The sequence below is a fragment of the Panulirus ornatus genome, chromosome 3, assembly GCF_036320965.1.
Source record: "Panulirus ornatus isolate Po-2019 chromosome 3, ASM3632096v1, whole genome shotgun sequence".
Taxonomy (NCBI): Eukaryota; Metazoa; Arthropoda; class Malacostraca; order Decapoda; family Palinuridae; genus Panulirus; species Panulirus ornatus.
In genome coordinates this window covers 9,618,330-9,633,246 of record NC_092226.1, presented here as the reverse complement: position 1 = coordinate 9,633,246, position 14,917 = coordinate 9,618,330, and the positions used below count along the sequence as shown (strand labels likewise).

The following is a 14,917-nucleotide window of genomic DNA, read 5'->3' as shown; positions in this document are numbered from 1 at the left end:
TCCACAGGTAAGTCTACGGCTATTTACCTGCTACTCCGTTGATGTGTGTGTGTGTGTGTGTGTGTGTGTGTGTGTGTGTGTGTGTGTCTGTGTGAGTGTTTACACGTTGTGATTCATATAAATATATCTACGATGTGTTGATAAGAGACAGTTCATCAATACTTCTATCCACTACAGTTTTACTGTATATGATAACCCTGGACAGTGCTCCAGTCATTTTGGTGATCAGCATCTTTAAGGTGCATTTTTACGTTCTCAAACACTGATAATAAGGACCTTACCAGTTTGACCAGTATGAAACTGATTACACTCTTTACAGGGGATATTGTACACACAGCCTTGTGAGAAGTTGTATGATTTCTGATTAGAGTTTCACTGACAGTATTATTATTGCTGAAGACATTAAAGTTCAATGTTTTTAACTAAACAGGAACATTAAGCAAGTTCTCAGAACAGGATAAGAATACTTCCCACGTATTCCCTGCGTGTCGTAGAAGGCGACTAAAAGGGGAGGGAGCCGGGGGCTGGAAATCCTCCCCTCTCCTTTTTTTTTTTTTTTTTTTCCCAAAAGAAGGAACAGAGGGGGCCAGGTGAGGATATTCCAAAAAAGGCCCAGTCCTCTGTTCTTAACGCTACCTCGCTAACGCGGGAAATGGCGAATAGTTTGAAAAAAAAAAATATATAAAATGATAAACCAATAATATATTGCTTTGATAAGAAAAATTTGTTCTCGAAAGAAAAACAAAATGATGTGATATTCTAGAAATTATTTCTTTTATAAGGAAGGGGTCCCTGAAAAGACGCTCATCCCGTTTTCTGACGCCTGGTCGTCGTTTCTATTGAGTAAGAAGATTAGTACCCTCCCGGTAGCATGGCCGAGATCAGCCTCTGTTGTGTCATTTGGTCTCCAGTGATACCTGTTGCTCTAAACTACCTGTTGCTCTATGCTACCTGTTGCTCTGTACTACCTGTTGGTCTATTCTACCTGTTGCTCTGTACTGCTTGTTGGTCTGAACTACCTGTTGCTCTGTACTACCTCTTGGCGTATACTACCTGTTGGTCAACTCTTCGTTTTGATCTCTACTACCTGTTGCTCTGTGTCACCTGTTTGTGTACTCTTCATGTTGGTCTGTACTACCTGTTGGTCTATACTGCCCGTTGGTGTATGTTACCTGTTGGTCTATACTACCTGTTGGTCTGTGCTACCTGTTGGTCGGTGCTACCTGTTGGTCTGTACTACCTGTTGGTCTGTACTACCTGTTGGTCTATACTACCTGTTGGTCTATACTACCTGTTGGTCTGTACTACCTGTTGGTCTGTACTACCTGTTGGTCTATACTACCTGTTGGTCTATACTACCTGTTGGTCTGTACTACCTGTTGGTCTGTACTACCTGTTGGTCTGTACTACCTGTTGGTCTATACTACCTGTTGGTCTGTACTACCTGTTGGTCTATACTACCTGTTGGTCTGTACTACCTGTTGGTCTATACTACCTGTTGGTCTATACTACCTGTTGGTCTGTACTACCTGTTGGTCTGTACTACCTGTTGGTCTGTACTACCTGTTGGTCTGTACTACCTGTTGGTCTATACTACCTGTTGGTCTGTACTACCTGTTGGTCTGTACTACCTGTTGGTCTGTACTACCTGTTGGTCTATACTACCTGTTGGTCTATACTACCTGTTGGTCTGTGCTACCTGTTGGTCTGTGCTACCTGTTGGTCTCTACTACCTGTTGGTCTGTACTACCTGTTGGTCTATACTACCTGTTGGTCTCTACTACCTGTTGGTCTCTACTACCTGTTGGTCTCTACTACCTGTTGGTCTCTACTAACTGTTGGTCTGTACTTCGTCTTAGCCTATACCGCCTGTTGCTCTATATCTGTAACTCTATACACGTGTTGCTGCACACCCGCTACTCCTTGCAAGCTGTTGCTCTAACTCTTTGCTGTACACCCGTTGCTCTTTACTGCATGTTCTGCACTGCCTGTTACATTACACCCGTTGCTCTGTACTACCGATTGTGTTATAAAATCTGTTGCTCTGCGTCCTTATCTGTTTGCCAATTGGCGCTCTATACATCCTGTTGTTTGACACCTGTTGTTCACTTCCAGTTGTTCTACACCAGCAAGTCTTTGGTATGTGTTGCTTCATACTACCTGTTGCTCTACGTCCGTTTCTCTTTCCTACCTGTTGCTCTGTGCTACCTGTTGCTATGTGCTACCTGTTGCCATGTGCTACCTGTTGCTCTACACCCGTAACTCCCTAATACATGTTTCTACACCTTTTGCTCTATACCTGTTTTCCCTTTACTACCGTTTGCTCTGTAGTGCCTGTTGCTTTACAACAGTAAATCTTTGGTACCTGTTGCTTTCTACTACTTGTTTATATCCGTATCTCTTTTGTAACTGTTGTTCTATACCGTCTGTTGCGTTAAACCCGTTTGTCCTCACACCTGTTGCTCTTCACTACTTGGTGGTGTACGCCCTTATCACTTTGCTAATGTGTTGCTCTGTATTACTTGTTGTTCTGTTTTTGTTATTCTTTACTTCCTGTTGTTCTATACCCGTATCTCGTTTTACTGCCTGTTGCTCTAACCCGTCGCTCTATACCCTTTACGCATTACAACATGTTTCTCTGTATTACCTTGCTCTCTACGCCTCCTGCTCTTTACAGCCAATTCCTCTATACTTAACCCTTAACAACCTGTTCATCTATACACACAACTCTTTTCTAACCGTGCCTCTATGCTACCCGTTGCTCTATATCCGCAGCTCTTTACTCCCCATAACTCCTGACCACTCGTTACTAGTACGTGAGTTTTACCCACAAGTTAACATGAGAGCGACTTGTAAACCCAAAAATACAATTTAGAATTTTTTTTTTCAAGTTCAAGGATGTCATTCGTACAGAGTTGCAGTCGTGTAGTATAAGTACAACAGCTGTAGTGCTTTGCATGTTGGCAAGACGAAGACGACATCTCAGGACGCGCATTCATGAACACCTTGGCCGGTCAGTACGAACGAAAACTGCCTAATTACCAAATTGCCTCTTCTCAGCAATACGAAACCCTACTCACGACAATGACCAGCCAATGTGAGCAGCGAGCTTCTCTGTGCTGGCCAGTAGCTCATCACACACCCACCAGTTGATACTGGAGACCCTCCTGTCCTACAAGAACAAACCCACTAGAAGTAACATTAAGGTATCAACACAGTCGTTGTGCTTTTAGGGCGACACTGCGATCGCTACACAACTCCCCTTCTTCTGTATGTTTCTTTTTCGAGATCAAAGCTTGGGTGTTGATGAGGCAGATGGCTGGGAGTGGATTGGTGGTAGGTCAGGTATATATATATATATATATATATATATATATATATATATATATATATATATATTTTTTTTTTTTTTGCTTTGTCGCTGTCTCCCGCGTCTGCGAGGTAGCGCAAGGAAACAGACGAAAGAAATGGCCCAACCCACCCCCATACACATGTATATACATACACGTCCACACACGCAAATATACATACCTACACAGCTTTCCATGGTTTACCCCAGACGCTGCACATGCCCTGATTCAATCCACTGACAGCACGTCAACCCCGGTATACCACATCGATCCAATTCACTCTATTCCTTGCCCTCCTTTCACCCTCCTGCATGTTCAGACCCCGATCACACAAAATCTTTTTCACTCCATCTTTCCACCTCCAATTTGGTCTCCCACTTCTCCTCGTTCCCTCCACCTCCGACACATATATCCTCTTGGTCAATCCTTCCGCACTCATTCTCTCCATGTGCCCAAACCATTTCAAAACACCCTCTTCTGCTCTCTCAACCACGCTCTTTTTATTTCCACACATCTCTCTTACCTTATATATATATATATATATATATATATATATATATATATATATATATATATATATATATATATGTATTATCCCTGGGGATAGGGGAGAAAGAATACTTCCCACGAATTCCCTGCGTTTCGTAGACGGCGACTGAAAGGGAAGGGAGCGGGGGGCTGGAAACCCTCCCCTCTCGTTTTTTTTTAATTTTCCAGAAGGCACAGAGAAGGGGACCAGGTGAGGATATTCCCTCAAACGCCCAGTCTTCTGTTCTTAACGCTACCTCGCTAACGCGGGAAATAGCGAATAGTACAATATATATATATATATATATATATATATATATATATATATATATATATATATATATATATATATATATATATATATTTTTTTTTTTTTTTTTTCAAACTATTTGCCATTTCCCGCGTTAGCGAGGTAGCGTTAAGAACAGAGGACTGGGCCCTTGAGGGAATATCCTCACCTGGGCCCCTTCTCTGTTCCTTCTTTTGGAAAATTAAAAAAAAAAAGAAAATGATGAGAGGGGAGGATTTCCAGCCCCCCGCTCCCTCCCCTTTTAGTCGCCTTCTACGACACGCAGGGAACACGTGGGAAGTATTCTTTCTCCCCTATCCCCAGGGATAATATATATATATATATATATATATATATATATATATATATATATATATATATATATATATTATCCCTGAGGGGAGAAAGAATGCTTCCCACGTATTCCCTGCGTGTCGTAGAAGGCGACTAGAAGGGGAGGGAGCGGGGGGGCTGGAAATCCTTCCCTCATTTTTAATTTTCCCAAAGAAGGAACAGAGAAGGGGGCAAGTGATGATTTCCTTCAAAAGCTGAGTCCTCTGTTCTTAACGCTAACTCACTAACGTGGAAAATGGCGAATAGTATAAAATATATATATATATATATATATATATATATATATATATATATATATATATATATATATATATATATATATATCTTTTTCTTTTTCTTTCATACTATTCGCCATTTCCCGCGTTAGCGAGGTAGCGTTAAGAACAGAGGACTGGGCCTTTGAGGGAATATCCTCATCTGGCCCCCTTCTCTGTTCCTTCTTTGGGAAAAAAAAGATGAAAATACTGAAGATGCATCATCGTGGATGAAGTGCATTTACAATTGTCGAGAGTGTAGTGGAGATAAGGCTCCCTCAATGATGAAGATGAAGTTATCGAAAGTGAAGTGAAAATACGTTTAAGAGGGTATAATAAAGACGTAATTTGCGGTGATTTCGTTATGAAAAATGATTGTGATTGACCAACAACCTAACCCTGGTTTAGTTAAGATTGCGTTTGACCAGACCCGTGACAATAAGACTAATGAAGAAAAAAGATTTGTAGCGAAGTTGATCTTTTTCAATCATTTTCTACTGAAATACATCTTAACTACTGCCAGACACCACCTCAGTTAATCTCGAATCCCCAGTCTACTACCTATGACCACCACATTTTTACTGTCATAAACCTTCCCAATCATTGCTACACATTCCACCACCTACTGCCCAACACACTAGCTAACACCAGCCATTATCTCATCTAATATCACATATCCTGACTACTGCCAGTCACCACCACACATATACTGCCACACACCAATCCAGTTATTATCATACACCGCAGCTACTACACAACACCCTAACTACTGCTACATAACACCCTAGTCACTACCAGACACCCTAGCTACTACCCGACACCTTAGCTACAGCTGCATACAACCCTAGTCATTAACAGACACCCAAGCGACTACTCGACATCTTACCTAGTGCTACGTACCACCCAACTCAGTACCAGACACCTGAGCGAATTGACGACACCTTACCTACTGGTACATACCACCCTTGTCACTGCTAGACACCCTAGCTACTATCCGATGTCTAAGCTACTGCTACATACCACCCTAATCACTACCAAATATGCAAGCTAATACCGACACCCTAAACACATCTACATACCACCCAAGTCACTACCAGACACCCTAGCTACTACCCGACACCCAGATTACCGCTACATACCACACAAGTCACTACCAAACACCCTAGATACTACCCGACATCTTAACTACAGCTACATACCACCCTAGTCACTACCAGACACCCTAGCTACCACCCGACATCTTAACTACAGCTACATACCACACAAGTCACTACCAAACACCCTAGATACTACCCGACATCTTAACTATAGCTACATACCACCCTAGTCATTACCAGATACCCTAGCTTCTACCCAACATCTTAACTACAGCTACATACCACCCTATTCACTACCAGGTACCCTAGCTACTACCCGACATCTTAACTACTGCTACATACCACCGTATTCACTACCAGATACCCTAGCTACTACCCGACATCTTAACTATAGCTACATGCCACCCTAGTCACTACCAGATACCCTAGCTACTACCCAACATCTTACCTACAGTTACATATCACCCTAGTCACTACCAGACACCCTAGCTACTACCCGACACCCTAACTACCGCTACATACCACACAAGTCACTACCAGATACCCTAGCTACTACACAACATCTTAACTACAGCTACATACTACCCTAATCACTACCAGACACGCTAGCTACTACCCGACATCTTAACTACTGCTACATACCACCCTAGTCACTACCAGATACCCTAGCCACTACCCGGCATCTTAACTACTGCTACATACCACCCTAGTCACTACCAGACACCTCAGCAAATATCCGACATCTTAACTACTGCTGCCTACCACACTAGTTACTATCAGACACCACAGCTACTACCTGACATCCTAACTAATGCTACGTACCACCCTAGTCACTACCAGACAAGACAGCTACAACCCGCCAACTCAACTGTCCTAACTATTGCCAGACATCTCAAATACTGGCACACATCTTACCTAATGCCGGTAACCCAATGCCAGGCACCCCCAACTCTCAAGATCCTGACCCATCACGTGAACACGACCAAAGTCCACGATTCTTTTGTTTCATTTGTTTAATGAAAAGGGTTTTTTTTCTTGCAAACCAAAAATATAACAAAATGGTATCTAGAAATAAAACCATGCGCTTTCTTATCGCCCTCCTGATATGTTCTTGCATCGTGCCGAGCATTTGGTCCCAGGAGTCGTCCTCGGACGACGACGGGCCCTACTTCTCCGGACGCCAGCTCTTACCTGGGCTGAAGCCCATCGTTAGAGACCAGTCCGCCAAGGAGACCAGCGAACTGATGGAGTCCCTTCGTTTAGAGAAGGAACGGAACCACGAGCTTCAGAAAGAGATCAATTCTCTTCGTCTTGAGAAGAACGAGGTTCAGGATCTCTTGCAAGAAAACCAAAAGTTAATCATGCATCTTGCAAGGAAGGATGAGGAAAAAGAAAGTAATCGCCAAGAACTTCACTCCCTCCGTCAGCAGGTTATGGACACTGGAAAATATGTGACCACCCATAAACAAGTGAATGAGGAGCTCCGACAGCAAAACAAAGTATTGCAGGACTCTCTTCGTCAAGAGAAGGAACGGAACGAGGAGCTCCAACAAGAGATATAGATGGCTCATTCCCTTCTGCAGGAAAACCAAGAGTTAATCAAAATGCATCTTGCAAGGAAGGATGAGGAAAAAGAAAGTAATCGCCAAGAGCTTCACTCCCTCCGTCACCAGGTTATGGACATTGGAAAACATGTGACCACCCATAAACAAGTGAATGAGCAGCTCCGACAGCAGAACAATGTACTGCTGGACTCTCTTCGTCAAGAGAAGGAACGGAACGAGGAGCTCCAACAAAAGATGATGGTGGTCATTTCCTTTCAGCAGGAAAACCAAAAGATAATCAACATGCATCTTGCAAGGAAGGATGAGGATAAAGAAAGGACTCGCCAAGAGTTTGATTACCTTCGTCAGCGGATTGAGGAGACTAGAAAGGAGCACATTCATCAGCAGGGAGTCCTTCGTCAAGAGAAGGAACGGAACAAGGAGCTTCTGGAGGAGAACTCTCGTTTACAAACGATGATACGGGACGGAACGCTTCAGAAAGAGAACGATAAGCAGCGAGACTCTCTTCGTAAGGAAAACGAAAACCTGCTTGACTCGCTTCGTCAAGAGAAAGAACGGAACGAGGAGCTCCAACAAAAGATGAAGGTGGTCATTTCCTTTCAGCAGGAAAACCAAAAGATAATCAACATGCATCTTGCAAGGAAGGATAAGGATAAAGAAAGGACTCGCCAAGAGTTTGATTACCTACGTCAGCGGATTGAGGAGACTAGAAAGGAGCACATTCATCAGCAGGGAGTCCTTCGTCAAGAGAAGGAACGGAACAAGGAGCTTCTGGAAGAGAACTCTCGTTTACAAGCGATGATACGGGACGGAAAGCTTCAGAAAAAGAACGATAAGCAGCGAGACTCTCTTCGTAAGGAAAACGAAAACCTGCTGGACTTGCTTCGTCAAGAGAAGGAACGGAACAAGGAACTTCGAGGAGAGAACGATAAGCTGGGTGAGACTCTTCGTCAAGAAAAGGAACGGAATGAGGAGCTTCGGGGAGAGAACGATCAGCTGCGAGGCTCTCTTCAAGAAAGAGAAGAGAATCTTCATCAGTTCCTCATAGCGAATAAGGAGAAAGATGAGTGGAATCGCCAACAGATAACCTCTCTCCGCCAAGAGCTTCAGAATCATCTTGATAAGGAGTCAGAAGAAGAACTGATTTATGAGGAACTGGACTCCCTTCGCCAGGTGGTTGATAAACTTGGAGATTCTCTTCGTCAAGAGAAGGAACGGAACCAGGGGCTCCAGGGAGATAACGATAAGCTGGGAGACTCTCTTCGTCTCGAGAAGGAACGGAATGAAGAGCTTCGGGGAGAGAACGATCAGCTGGGAGACTCTCTTCGTCAAGAGAAGGAACGGAACCAGGGGCTCCAGGGAGAGAACGATAAGCTGGGAGACTCTCTTCGTCTCGAGAAGGAACGGAATGAGGAGCTTCGGGGAGTGAACGATCAGCTGCGAGGCTCTCTTCAAGAAAGAGAAGAGAATCTTCAGCAGTTCCTCATAGCGAATAAGGAGAAAGATGAGTGGAATCGCCAACAGATAACCTCTCTCCGCCAAGAGCTTCAGAATCATCTTGATAAGGAGTCAGAAGAAGAACTGATTTATGAGGAACTGGACTCCCTTCGCCAGGTGGTTGATAAACTTGGAGATTCTCTTCGTCAAGAGAAGGAACGGAACCAGGGGCTTCGGGGAGATAACGATAAGCTGGGAGACTCTCTTCGTCTCGAGAAGGAACGGAATGAAGAGCTTCGGGGAGAGAACAATCAGCTGGGAGACTCTCTTCGTCAAGAGAAGGAACGGAACCAGGGGCTTCGGGGAGAGAACGATCAGCTGGGAGACTCTCTTCGTCAAGAGAAGGAACGGAACCAGGGGCTTCGGGGAGAGAACGATCAGCTGGGAGACTCTCTTCGTCAAGAGAAGGAACGGAACCAGGGGCTCCAGGGAGAGAACGATAAGCTGGGAGACTCTCTTCGTCTCGAGAAGGAACGGAATGAGGAGCTTCGGGGAGAGAACGATCAGCTGCGAGGCTCTCTTCAAGAAAGAGAAGAGAATCTTCAGCAGTTCCTCATAGCGAATAAGGAGAAAGATGAGTGGAATCACCAACAGATAACCTCTCTCCGTCAAGAGCTTCAGAATCATCTTGATAAGGAGTCAGAAGAAGAACTGATTTATGAGGAACTGGACTCCCTTCGCCAGGTGGTTGATAAGCTGAGCAGGCATCTGCATGAAAATGAAGAGTCCCTTCGTGAAGAAAGAGAAGAGAATGACAAACTTCGCCAATCTCTCTCTCTTCTCGAACAAGGAAATGATTGTGAAGCTGATGACTCCGTTCAAAAAGAGAGGGAAACAAACGAAAAGCTTCGCCAAGAGATCGAGAAGCTCTATGAGTCTGAACAAAGGAAGTCGGAGGAAATTAATGCTCTTACTTCACAGGTCAAATCACTTAGCAAGCATTATAAGAGGCTTCAGAAGCATAACTCCCAACTCTTACATTTCATCAATTTGATTGACGAAAGCTGAGAGTGTGAGGATTAAGGGAATGCGGCCATTGCTATCTTTGAATGTGATATCTTTTTTGTTTCTGAATTAGCATACTAACGATAAAAGATAAGAATACGATAATAATGATATTGCAGTAATGATGATAATAACAGTAATATAATTAATGATAATAATGACATTGCTGATGATGATAATGATAGAAGTAATATCATCAATGATAATCATAAGTGTTCTTTAATCAAATAAATGCAGCTAAAGACTGAAGATTAGAGAGAGAAATGTCACAACAGGGACGCAGCCACCGCTCCTCTGCACATCACTGACCTTGTTGTAACGGGAGAAATGGTACTTAGTTTCTACATAGCCTGTGGGGTGGTAAACAAATGTTTGTTAGCTCAGATGAGGCTGTTCTGTAAAGCGGTCTTTACGTGCTCGGATGGGCTCGATGTAGTTGCAATGTCAAATTGCAACTGAAGGACGAAGGATCTCATGTGAAAATTAAATGACAGCGGCGAGAATGATGCAGTAGCTCTTCATCTTTAACTGTTGGTTGGGATCCAGGTGATGGTTCGAGGGACCAGAATAATGTGTAACTCTCAGTGGGTAAAGAAAAGTATATCATCATTTTCAGCACTGACTTCTGCGTGGTACAGGAGGAGGAAGACCAACCAGTTGAGGGATGGCACAACTGATTCTGGAAGGAAAGTTATGATGATCTTGAATTCACCAAAAGAAAGCAAAAAAAAAAAAAAATTATAACACCAAATAAATTGCACATTATTCATAGGTATGCAAAGTACAAAGATTACTTATGCATTGTACATCTATAGATTTAACCTCTTAGGGGTGGCACTAGTCTACCTCTATAGATATTCTAACCTCACTGGAATCATGCTTGTCCACTGCACTTGTCACTTCTTCCGGTTCAGCTCGTCTTCTGTTGATTCCCGGTGTCACAGAACCTTGTCCTTCATGACATATATCAGCTACTTCAACATCATAACCATTGCCATATTTTAGAGAACTTGGGCTTCCTGCTGTCTCATGCAGTTTCTGCCTATTTCTCCTGTAAATCTGTCCATCCATATTCTCTACCATATATGATCTAGGAGGAACCACTAAACCCTTGTTTAAGTCTTCACTTGTGCCGTCATTGATTCTAACCACATTTCCCTCTCCCAGTTCAAGAAACAGCTTAGAGCTGCTATCACAATAATGTGTCTGCCTATTTTGTGAGTCTTGCAGTAGGTGTCTGATGGTCTGTAGGTCTTGTGTCTCTGGTTGTAACAAGGTTTCAGAAGTGGAGAGTGTGGCTCGTGTTCTCTTACCAAACAGTAACTAACGAGCCTGCTGTGTCCCCACAAGAGGTGTATTTGTATAACCCAGCACACTTAGATAATGATGCTTGCCATCTTTGGCTGCCTTCTTCATCAACTTCTTTGCTGTCTGTACACTTCCTCTCTGCAAGGCCATTACTTTTTGGATGATATGGGGATGAAGGTGTGTGGTCTATTCCATACGACTTACAAAATTCTTTAAATTCTACACCTGTGAACTGTGGGCCATTGTCTGTGAGAATAGTCTGAGGTATTCCATGCCTAGTAAAATGACACTTACAGTACTTCACAATAGTACTGGAATTGAGTATTTCCTAACAAGGTAAACTCAAAATATTTGACGTAGTAATCAACAAGCAACAGATGCACCTCTTCTCTTTCATCTCAAATAAATCAGCTTCATGAGGCATCAATGGTTCTCTTGCTTGGTGGTTACTGTAAGCATTACAGGTGTCACAAACACTAATCAGGTCCTTAAGTTCAGCGCCCATTCCAGGCCAGTACACATGATCACTTGCTGTTCTTAGAGACTTTTCTAAAACCTTGATAAGATATGTGAATGTATTTGAGCACCTTACTTCTTGGTTCCTTAGGCAACATAATTCTACTCCTTTTATGCAGCATTCCGTCTACATAATTTCTCTGCCACTCCATAAGGCATGGATTTCTACGGGAGTGTCTCTCTTACGGTCAGTTCATCCCTCTAATGCGAAGGCTTTAAGCGTCTGCAATACTCTTATCTTACTTAATGCTATTTAAAGAATAAATAAAACAAAGAATAAAACTTCAAGCTTATAACTGCAGTGTCTACCTGTTCATCACTTACTAGATGGTCTTGAACCTCTAGATTATCATTTTGCACTTCTTCAACCCAGAAGACTCTACTCAAAGCATCAGCTGTATGCTTGTCCTTCCCTTCCTTATAATGTACCAAGGAGGAGCAGATGGCAAGGCTACTCGAAAATACACTCTTAAGGGTTCATGATCCGTCTGTACAAATAGCTTACTTCTCCCATAGAGATAAGAATGAAATTCTTCAGCTCAAAAACAATGGCCAACAGTTACTCCTTTTCAATTTGAGCATTTATTTCTCTTGAGTTTTAGTTTGGGACTTGGCAGCATAGGGAACAGGGTGATCTTCCTGGAGAATACAGGCCCCCTACAGCATACCCTGAGGCATCAACAGCCAAGGTCTTAGCCTTAGATAACTTCATCTCCATCATTGAGGAAGCCACATCTCCACCACACTCTCGACTATGGTAAATGCACTTCATCCACGATGGATGCATCTTCACTGTTTTCATCATTTCTCTCGGAGAATTAAAAACGGGAGGGGAGGATTTCCAGCCTCCCGCTCCCTCCCTTTTAGTCGCCTTCTACGACACGCTGGGAATACGTGGGAAGTATTGTTTCTCCCCTATCCCCAGGGATGAGAAGATAGTGTATGGCCATGTTGTCAGATGATCATCGTGGTAGTAGATGGCCATGTGCCAGATGATCATCTTGGTTGTGTATGGCCAAACCATGTGCCAGATGATCATCGTGGTAGTATATGGCCTAACCATGTGCCAGATGATCATCTTGGTAGTGTATGCCACGTCCCACACAATCACCTTGGTGGTATGGCCTTTGCTCTTAATGGTGGCCATAGTGGTACTGCTATGGTCTGGGTGACGAGGTTGATAATAAAGGCAGCGCTTCTGTTGGTACTGGTGGTGAGCCTCTCTCTCTCTCTCTCTCTCTCTCTCTCTGTCCGAGAGGACATATTGGGGAAAACTTTGTATGGGATTCTGCAAGTTAGGAAGCAGGAATTCCCACTAAGCCGCGCGGAACTGGCACACGACAGCGCGCTAAATAAAGGAAGACGGGCTGCGGATTTTGCTGCCGGGAACTGCAAAATAGAAAAAGGCGATAAGACGTTACTAAACAACAGGCATGAGAAACAATCTAACCACGTTGAGAGAGAGAGAGAGAGAGAGAGAGAGAGGAAGTATTACCAGGAATACCAAGAGAGACAACTGATAATTTCTATCATTATGGTGAGCATAAATGCCTGCTGAGTTGTGAACAAAGAGGCAGAAAATAATATCAAGTCTAGCAAAGCAGAGGGAACTTTGTAGATTTCACTGGTAACGTAGACTTCACTTGGTTCACACATCTGTAAGGTAACTAACAGAAAATAGATTAGGTTTACATCTATAAGGTAACTACAGGGACCAAAAGACATTATCTTCACTACCACTGAGATTACAGTAACTGCATTACTATATCATTAAAACTGAATCAGAATATCTTCCTTACTGTATCTTCACCAACAATTGGACAACATTGACCACCTCACGGTATCTTCACTACTAATGAGATTACAGTAACTGCATTACCACATCCTTAAAACAGCATTAGAATAACTTACCGTATCTCCACTATAAACATCTAGACAACAGTGACCGCCATACTGTATCTTCACTATCAATGAACGATCAGTAAATTCATTACTATATACATGAAACTGGATTAGAATAACTTCCTTAATGAATCTTCACGAAAATCTCCGCTACAATGACCAAATCACTGTATCTTCACTACCACTGAGATTATAGTAACTGCATTACTATATCAATAAAATTGCATTAGAATATCTTCCTTACTGTATCTTCACCAACAATTGGACAACAGTGACCACCTCACGGTATCTTCACTACCACTGAGATTACAGTAACTTCATAACTTTATCCATAAAACTGGATTAGAGTAAGTTACTGTATCTTCATAAACAACTGGACAACACAGACCATCATATTATATCTTCACTACCACTGAAATTACAGAAAATGCATTACTATATACATAAAACTAGATTAGAATAGCTTCCTTAATGTATCTTCAAATAACAACTGGACAAGAGTGACCGCTCCACTGCACCTTCACTACCACTGAGATAATAGTAACTGCATTACTTTATCAATAAAATTTCATTAGAACATCTTCCTTACTGTATCCTCACCAATAATTGGACAACAGTGACCACCTCACGGTATCTTCACTACCACTGAGATTACAGTAACAGCATTTCTATATCTTTAATACTGGATTCAAATAACTTACTGATTATGTCTTCACTATAGCAACTGGATTACACTTTATCAATTAATATGCCTCTATTGCAGTATTTCTTTTACATTGCCAGTAGTGTACATATAACAAATATTTATCCATACATTCCTAGTCTGGCTTGCCACATACACATTACCAATAGAAGAAGGCATTTCCTATCTTCGCTATCGTTCCCTCAATGCCCCCAAAGATCCAGTAACAAACATCACTGAGCAAGGAAAGTCTCAGTCTTATCTTTCGTGATTTTTGTTTCAAACATATAACTACGCTACTAACTGAGAGCTGAAATTCACTATATTTCCAAAGGTATCCAGGAAATACTTTGTAATGAGTTCTTTTCATCTTCTAAAGGTTAAGAGTTGGAGATTATAGATTGCAATGGACGAAACTATCGGTCATGTAGAAAGGCCCAGGTTCTGGGAACTGTTGGAACCCAAGCCCCAAAGAATTCCCCGAAGACGACGACGCCACCAGCAGCAACAAGTGGTTGATGTATCAATAGACGAAAGTATCGGCCATGTAGAAAGGCCCAGGTTCTGGGA

The 14,917-nt window shown here is 42.6% G+C and overlaps 1 protein-coding gene across 1 annotated transcript; it reads left to right on the top strand.

Moving 5' to 3' along the window:
* The first annotated feature begins 6,895 nt into the window (after nt 1-6,895).
* LOC139760365 (uncharacterized) lies at nt 6,896-10,009 on the top strand. The gene has a single exon (XM_071683446.1). It carries the CDS (start codon nt 7,435-7,437, stop codon nt 9,940-9,942), a length of 2,508 nt encoding a protein of 835 aa, XP_071539547.1. The 5' UTR covers nt 6,896-7,434; the 3' UTR covers nt 9,943-10,009.
* Nucleotides 10,010-14,917: the final 4,908 nt, after the last annotated feature.